At 27.9% G+C, this 9,218-nt stretch overlaps 1 protein-coding gene across 1 annotated transcript; it reads left to right on the plus strand.

Moving 5' to 3' along the window:
• Nucleotides 1-6,477: 6,477 nt before the first annotated feature.
• On the plus strand, nucleotides 6,478-9,218 carry LOC107169998 (RNA-binding protein 25). The gene is made up of 2 exons (XM_015519978.2): nucleotides 6,478-6,696; nucleotides 6,784-9,218. The coding sequence occupies exon 2, from the start codon at nucleotides 6,804-6,806 to the stop codon at nucleotides 9,033-9,035; it is 2,232 nt and encodes a 743-aa protein (XP_015375464.1). The 5' UTR covers nucleotides 6,478-6,696; nucleotides 6,784-6,803; the 3' UTR covers nucleotides 9,036-9,218.

Below are 9,218 nucleotides of genomic sequence, written 5' to 3' on the forward strand. Positions count from 1 at the left end.
TTTTTTTGAGGTATTTATAGACAACTGAAGTTTTCAATTTTTCTGAAAATTTTTTTTTGAAGTTTTGATAAAATTTTTTTGGCCCTATCAAAATTTAATACAAAGTTCCTCATAAGTTATTCTTACAAAAATTCGTAAATTATTTTAAACTAGAAATTCATAAAGTATTTTCCTTTTATATCTAAGATTTGAAAATTTAATACAAAGCTCCTAACATATTGTTACAAAAGCATTTGAAAAATTAAAGAAATATAGAGTCACACATTTTTTTTATAAGCATTTACAGTTCAAATTTTGACTAAATACATAAAAATTACGGCAATGTTCAAATTGTCTTAGATCGAAATTCATAAAAGTTTTTCTTTTTAATTCTAAGATTTGAGAATTTAATACAAGGCTCATAATATATTTTTACAATAGCAGTTGAAAAATAAAAGAAATATATAGCCACAATTTTTTTTTACATGCATTCAAATTTTAATTTTGACAACACACGTAAAAATCACGAAAATTCGTAAATAATTTTATCCTACAAATTCATAAGAAAATTTCCTTTTATACCAACGATTTGAAAATTTAATACAAGGCTCCTCAAATATTTTTAGTATAGCAGTTAAAAAATAAAAGAAATGTATAGTCACATTTCTTTTTTACAAGCATTCAAAGTTTGAATTTGACAACATATGTAAAAATCACGAAAATCACGAAAATTCGCAAATTATTTCAAACTAGAAATTCATAAAAAATGTTCTTTTTAATTCTAAGATTTGAAAATTTTGAATAATCTATAATATATCCTAGACAGATAAACCGTCTCCGTTCAGAATCGTTTTTCGTATACAATGATATCTATCATTGCATTCAAATTTAACCTACCTACCCTAGTTAGAGGTCCACCCCACCCTCAATGTACAGCCGAGCAATACCCACTTCCCCGCTTTTTTTTTTTGTTTTTTCCGGTGCTTTTGAAAACTACTGAGGATTTAAAAATTTAACCTCCCCAACAATACAACTAGATTCACTTTTCAACCGGTAAATCTACCTATACTGAAGTTGAAAATCGAAGTATTATTTCCACAACTTATCGTTTATACAAACACAATAAAAAAAAAACTATATAATAAACACATATCATTGTAAAATCAATATATTCATCGCTCCGCTCAGAAACTAAAATAAATAAAGAAGGATTTAATACATTTTATCTCTGGTCTTGTATATAAAATATTTACCTATATGAAAAAAAATGTCATAATTTGTAAATGGATAATACAACTTACATCAAAATAATCATACCTATATACATATAGTATTTAATATTTGTACATTTGATCCATATTGACCATATTTTTATCTATCAAATGGTATACATAATACATTATATCATATATATGTATATATATATATTTGTTTATCCATTCTCATTGGTGTACTGACATAAAAAAATATGTCAAACAAATATTGTAGAATTACCGCTGTGACGCCTTGAAAATTTTTGTTTGTTATGTTTTAAAAGTTACAAATTATTAATAATAATAATAAGTTATTATTACAATAAAACAAAAACACGTATGTAGTAGATAATTTACTATAGAAGTTTACTGCAGTTTTTATAACACACATTTCGAATGACCCTAAATACAAATATTGAAATATATACAAATGTTTAAAATATATACATGTATTATTTATTATTTTTATCCTTAACTAATGAAAACATCATTTTTTTAAAAAGTCATAAAATACTAGATTAATTATGTCTTTATCAAACCTTATTTATATTTATAAGTTGAACAAAAAATGGCCATAAATGTACAATTTATATAACAGCATATTTGATGCACAAACTCAGTAGGTAGTTTCAAATAAAAATATATATTTAAGTTATTGTATTTTTTCAAAACATACTATGCGAATCGTGCAGAAATGATTATAATTGTATAATAATATTTATTTCTTGGAAGTCGATAACAAAATGTTTTGTTTAAATTTTGTGTCAAACCGTTGTTTCAGACTGATGTATATATATATTATATCGAATTCAATCGAATTGCAATATATATATTTTAATTTTACATTCAGTATATTGTGGTGGATATATAAGTTCAATTTCATATTATTAATAATTTCCGCATTTCAAAATATGTCAAAGTCTAAAGTTTTTCCAATTAGTCTTTTACTCGTGATTTTCGTAATTGTTGTTCAGGCGAGTTTGTGTTAAATTTATATTATTAATTATTTGGCGTCTTGCTACTGAACGTATTACGTTATGATTTTCTCGTAAATAACAATTTTTTTTTTATAGACTTGCGTTGTACCTGTTAATGTAAGGTGCGGAGGTGGTGGTGGTGGCTGTGGTGGCTGTGGCGGCTGTGGCGGTTGTGGTGGCTGTGGTTGTGGCTGTGGAGGCTATGGAGGCTACGGTGGTGGTGGCTGTGGATGTGGTTGTTCCGGATGCGGTGGCTGTGGTGGTTACGGTGGCGGTGGTTGCGGAGGGCACACGTTATGTGGTTGCATTAAGGGATGCATTTGTTAAGTATAGGTATAATCAGAGGTATAATAACTAGTAAGTAAATATACCGAGACATTTTTATATCAATTAATTTAAACAAATAGCGGTACCTATATTTAATTAGCGATAATTATTTTAAAAAAATTCAAATTTGTTTGTATTAATAATTTTATGTTGCCTGTATTTAAATATTTTTAATTTTGTTTCTGTGGTTTTGTTATTATATTAGCTACCAAACTATTTATATAATTATTATGCAGAATATCTGAATATTATATGATGTGAACATTTTTTTCTTTTTATTGCATTATGTATGAATAATAAATCAATAATGATCAAAAATTATGAAGTACCTAAGTATTATAATAACTAGGGATGGGCCGATATCACTTTTAACCGATTACCGATAAACCGATATGTTATGCAAATTTAAATCCGATAACCGATGTATTCAAAACTTTGAATTTCTATCCAAAAACATGAACCGATATTATAAAATACCCGATAAGTACTAAGTAGTAACTAGTAATACTGTAATAATCAATATTATTTTATATTATTTTTAAAGCAAAAAAAAAAAAAATTATATAATGATTAAATTAATAATTAATAAATATTAAATATTAAATAATAATTTATTATTTAATTATATTATACAATTAATATTTAATACAAATAGAGTTAACACAGTTGTACATAAATAATAAATATTAAATAACAAAGTTAAAAATTTAAAATGAACACTTTTCTTTCTTGTTAGTTGATAATAAATTATAACTTATTAATTTAAGTTATACATTTATAAGTTTTAACTATAGTCTAAGTATAATTTTAACTTTTTAATAAAACAAATAAAATTATAATAAAAACAAATCACATAGGTATGTAATATTTAAAAAAGGCGGGTAAGTCGTGGATGTCGCTCTGCTGTACAGTAGGTTACAAGTGGGTTACTGTAATGGATGGAATTAAATTTGAATCCAATGATATTATATCATTGCAGTATACGAAAAACGATTCCGAGCGAAGACGGTTTATCTGTCTAGGATATATTATAGATTATTAAAAATTTTCAAATCTTAGATTTAAAAAGAAAATTTTTTATGAATTTCTAGCTTAAAATAATTTGTGAATTTTCGTGATTTTTACATAATATGTTGTCAAAACTCAAACTTTGAATGCTTAAAAAAAAATTATGACTATGTATTTTTTTTATTTTGCAACTGCTATTGTAAAAATATGTTAGGAGCCTTGTATTAAATTTTCAAATCTTAGAATTAAAAAGAAAAACTTTTATGAATTTCTATCTAAGATAATTTGAACATTGCCGTAATTTTTACGTATTTAGTCAAAATTTCAACTTTAAATGCTTATAAAAAAAAGTCGCGCCTACGAATTTTTAATATTTTTTAACTGCTATTGTTACAATGTGTTAGAAGCCTTGTATTAAATTTTCAAGTTTTTCTACCGAACAAATACATTTTTATCGATATTTATAGAAAAAAAATTAAAAAAGTTGAAAAATTAAAATGTAAAAATAAATCTAAATATTTTTAAAATTTTATCAGATATATAAAATGCCTATATAAATATTCAGTGAAAATTTCAAGTATCTGCAGTCATTTGTTTTAGAGTTACACCAAAATAAGGAAATCGCTAAAAGTGAAAATCCAATATTGTAAAAATTTAAATTTCAAATGCTCATAAAAATTTAATTTGAATTTCCAGTGGAATTTTTATTTGTGATAAAGATTTAAAAACTTATAAGAAATCTTGTATTAAATTTTGAAATCTTAGATTTAAAAAGAAAATTTTTTATGAATTTCTAGCTTAAAATAATTTGTGAATTTTCGTGATTTTTACGTATTTTGACAAAATTCAAACTTTGAATGCTTATAAAAAAAAATTGTGACCATGAATTTATTTTATTTTTCAACTGCTATTGTAACAATATGTTAAGAGTCTTGTATTAAATTTTCAAGCTTTTCTGCCTAACAAATAAATTGTTATCGATATTAATTAAAAAAAACCTAATAATGATCGAAAATTTCAAAAGCCTATGAATATTTCAACTTGAGTCGAAATTTTTTGAAAATTGCATGGTGGATAGAATATACCTATATAAACATTCGGTGAACATTTCATGTATCTATGGTCATTCGTTTTAAAGTTACATCAAAAACCAAAATCGATTTTGTCGAAAAATGAGTATGCGTAAAATTTACCGTTTTTCCCTTCATTTTTAGTTTGTTTTTCTCGAATATTTAGAAAAGTATTAAGAATTTTTCACTTTTGACTCCTCAAAGTACCAACTAGATTCACTTTTTGATCAAACGAGGCACTGAAGTCAAAAATCGAAGCTCTATTACTGCCCCAAAACGTGATGACAGACAAAAAAAAAACACACACACACATCATGATAAAATCAATACATTCATCGCTCCGCTCAAAATCTAAAATAAATGTCATCATTATTATGCATTAAATTATATTATTATTATTATATACTCCTATGATTTACAAATTAATCAAAACAAAATTATTATTATTATATTATATCATAGGTACGATGTTACAAAGTTATCGACTTTTATTGACTGTGAGTGCTTTGGTATTGTTAAGAGTATCGTTATTTTATCGTTGGGGAAAAAAATAATTATTTAATTAATAAAAATGCAATAAAAAATAAAAATGCATGTTGCTAATTTCTAGATTATATACAGTCAATGAATGCCCACAAATCAGAAATAAAATTTTATGGTGCATATTTTTAAATTTTAAATGCATATAAATCGTTTATCCTTGGGACTCAAATTGCCTACTAACATATTTTTTCCGGGACTCAACTTACCTTCTACCTATTATTCTCCGGGACTCAATTTACCGAGTTAGGGTCATTTGGGACTCAATTTACCAATCCCTTTTTAATACAACCAGACTGGTCGCATTAATTCGAAGTTGAAGCGGGATAAAAAAAAGGTTAGGTTTATGACTGAATAAAATTCATCAAAATTAAGTCATAACTCCTAGTATCTCTTAATAAAATATTAAAAGTTATATCAAACAACAAGTGTCCACAAATCATGTAATAAAATTTCTCTATAAAAAAAATATGACTAACGAATTCAAAAAAAGTAATTAAAAGTGATATTAAAACACGTTACTCGATGATCATCACTAAATGATACAGACAACACAACTATTACCATAAGAAAATATTTTATTTTTCAGTTGTTAAGGGCCTCGCTTAGGTAAATTTTAGCTCAAACAACAGTTTTGACAAAATTCAAGTTAGTTTACGGTAATCCGGTTTTTTTTCTGAAAAAAATTGTACTAGACAAGAAATTATGTATAGATTGTACGGAAACGGAAAACTATTTGTAAAAATTAAATCTTATACCATTATGTACTGTAATTAAAAACTTGAGGATATGATTTTTTCAAATCATGATTAAAATTAATACTTAAAATATATTTCAAATATTTTTCCAGAACCAAACTCACACAACGGTAACTATAACTTTAATTTTGTCAAAAATATTTTTATTATTTAATATTATGTAATATCAGGAATACGACCACAGAAAAAGTGAAACCCATCGGCTATCAACAGTCGAACACTTTTAAAATCTAAATACTAATATTATTTGAAAAAAAAAGTGGGGCCATGGCCTAGCGCACTAAAATTCATGGGCATTGCCATATCAATAATTATCATAATCAACTGTCGTACCATTTTAAACCACAGAATGCCAATTCTTCTCCAGCGATGTGATGGGCTATCAATCTGCTGCAGCTGCAGTGTAACTTCAATTTGTTATTTTTCGATGGTAATATCACAGATTATATAATCTGTGGCTCTATCTAGACGTGTATATGATCAAAGGATAACCGATAAATACAACAAACGTTATCATTTTTATCAATTTACTCTATGAATTTGTTTTATACTTTTATCATAAAATTGCTTTCTTCAATATTTTCTTCAATAAAGTGTGTTTTGTTATTTTGTTAACATTCAACATAACTTGTATTTGTATAGTGTGTAGTATAAGTAGGTATACTGTTCACTTTAATCAAATTTGTTCAGCTTGTCGGAATTGTAACTATACTATGTTTGTGTAAAAAAAAAAGTCGACTTGGTGTAATATTACATGGTGATTAAGCATATGAAGTACCCACAAGTAAGACATGATATCATGATAGTATTTTATAGTGTCCTTAAAAATTAACAAAATAAATACTAATACTATTGTTTGTTTAACTCATAGCATTAATCATTTGACTTATTATGGATGATCCAAATCTGACTACTGCTGCATCTTCTGCTGGATTTTTACCTACTACTTCTGCAAATTATTTAGTTATGCCTTTCACTCCTACTGTACCCAGTGTTCCAATGCCTCAGCCAATGGTTTGGTCTCCAATGCAACAAGCTCCATTGGTTGTACCTGTAACACCACATGTGGTCTCTGCTCCTCCACGTTTCAATCCACGCGCCACTCGTAAAAATTTTCGTCAACCTACACCTTCAGAACCGCCCATCACTGTATTTGTTGGTAACATTTCTGAAAAAGCTCCCGACACTATGATAAGGCACATTTTGGCAACGTGTGGAAATATTGCTTCTTGGAAGAGAGTACAAGGCTTTGGTTTTTGTGAATATTATGGGGCTGAAGCTGCCTTACGTGCCATTAAAGTTTTACACGATATGGAGGTAGGCGGTAAAAAACTTGTGGTGAAAGTAGATGCAAAAGCGCAAGAAACATTAGACCAATTTAAGGCTGAAAAAAAAGGTACTGATGATTCTGAAGAAAATCAACAATTCGAAGTATATTGTAGACAACGTATAAACAGTATAATTACAGAACACAATGATGAAATAACCAAAGAAGGAAAACAAAGTGAAGAAGAAGACAAACTAAGCATAGTTGATGGGGTTGGATTTGATATGGTGCCAAATGAAGATGAGAAGAAAAATTTAATTTTTCGAGAAATAGGCAAGTTTCGAGAAGTTATGAAAAAACGAGAAGAAGAAAAAGAAGTTGAAAGAAAAAAAAAACAAGAAAAGGAAAAATTAAATGGAAGACATGCAACTCCTGATAGTCCAGATTCTGAAGAAAATAGAAGGATACGCCGTAGAGAAGAACGAGATAAAAGAGATAAAGAAAAAGAAGAAAGAGATAAAAGAGAAAGAGAAAGAGAAAGAGATGAAAGGGATAAGCGTGACAGAGAGAAGAAGGAAAGAAGAGACAAAGAAAGAGAACGAGAAAAAAAAGACAGAGAAAAAAGTATTGACAAGGAAAACCGCAAAGAAAAAGAACCAGAAAAAAGCAGAGGCCACTATGATAAAAATAGATTAAGAGAAAAGGAAATGGAAGAAGAAGAGCTGGAGTTAAAAAAAGAGGATGATAGACGAAGAGAGAGAGAATTAGCATACCAAGAGAAACGTAAACAATGGGAAATCAGAGAAAATCAAAAGAAAAAAGATTTAGCCAAAGAACGTGCTAAAAAACAAATGATAGAAGAAGAAAGAGAAAGAAATGCTAAAAAACTTAAAGAGTTTTTGGAAGACTACGATGATGATAAAGATGACCAGAAGTATTATAAAGGCAGAGATTTACAAAAACGTATTGAACTGCGTGAAAAAGAAATAGAAGAAGATGGAAGAGATCGACAAAAAGAAAAAGAAGAACTGGAAATCATTCGAGAAAAGATATATAATAATGTTGAACTGAAAGATCCAGAATTAGAATTTGCTAAGGTATTAAAAGCCAGAGAAGAAATGTACAAGCCCAAATTATTAATAGATGTCGCTGAAAAACAAAAAGATAAATTAAAACGTTATGAAATGGAAATTGAAAAAGAGATTGAAAATCAGAAAAACATAGAAGTTGAACAGGAACGTCAGAGGCATATTATGGAGAAAGCACTAACACCCAGTCCGCAGCAGCCAGCTACACCACCTAGTGTTGAGTCTCAAACACCTCCACCAGAATTTGCACCGATGACTCAACCTACCACTTTAATGATTAAGAAAAGAATGGATGTAAAAGATGTATTTAATAATGATGATGAAGAAATGCCCAGGCCTAAAAAAAGAAAATTGGTTCCTCTTGATTACACTGATAAAAAAGAAGAAGAAAGTAAAGCAGTAGAGGAAAAGAAAAAAAGTATCCGTCAGTTAATTGAGCGCATCCCCACCGATAAAGATGACTTATTCTCATTTAATCTTGATTGGACAGTAGTTGACAACCAACTGATGGAAAAACGCATTAGGCCGTGGATAAATAAAAAAATCATTGAATATATCGGTGAGCCAGAACCAACCCTGGTAGATTTTATATGTTCAAAAGTGTTAGCCGGTAGCAGTCCTCAGGCTATACTTGATGACGTTCAGATGGTACTTGATGAAGAGGCTGAAGTGTTTGTTGTAAAAATGTGGAGACTTCTAGTATATGAGGTAGAAGCTAAAAAGTTAGGATTGGTTAAACTAGAAGAAAATGGCCATAAAGATCCATAGTGTGTACAATAAATAATGTGTAACTTTCTGTAAATATAATATAATTCAAATATTGTGACGATTAAAAATCTATTTACATTTTTACCCCAACGCATTATATTATACACTATGTTTTGTCACTTCATCATTGTTTTCAATATTACCTAATTGATTTTAAATAAAACTATTTATGTGAATAACAAA

Source organism: Diuraphis noxia, unplaced genomic scaffold (genome assembly GCF_037042655.1).
Source record: "Diuraphis noxia isolate RWA-SAM2 unplaced genomic scaffold, SU_Dnox_SAM2 contig0003, whole genome shotgun sequence".
In the NCBI taxonomy this organism is placed as follows: Eukaryota; Metazoa; Arthropoda; class Insecta; order Hemiptera; family Aphididae; genus Diuraphis; species Diuraphis noxia.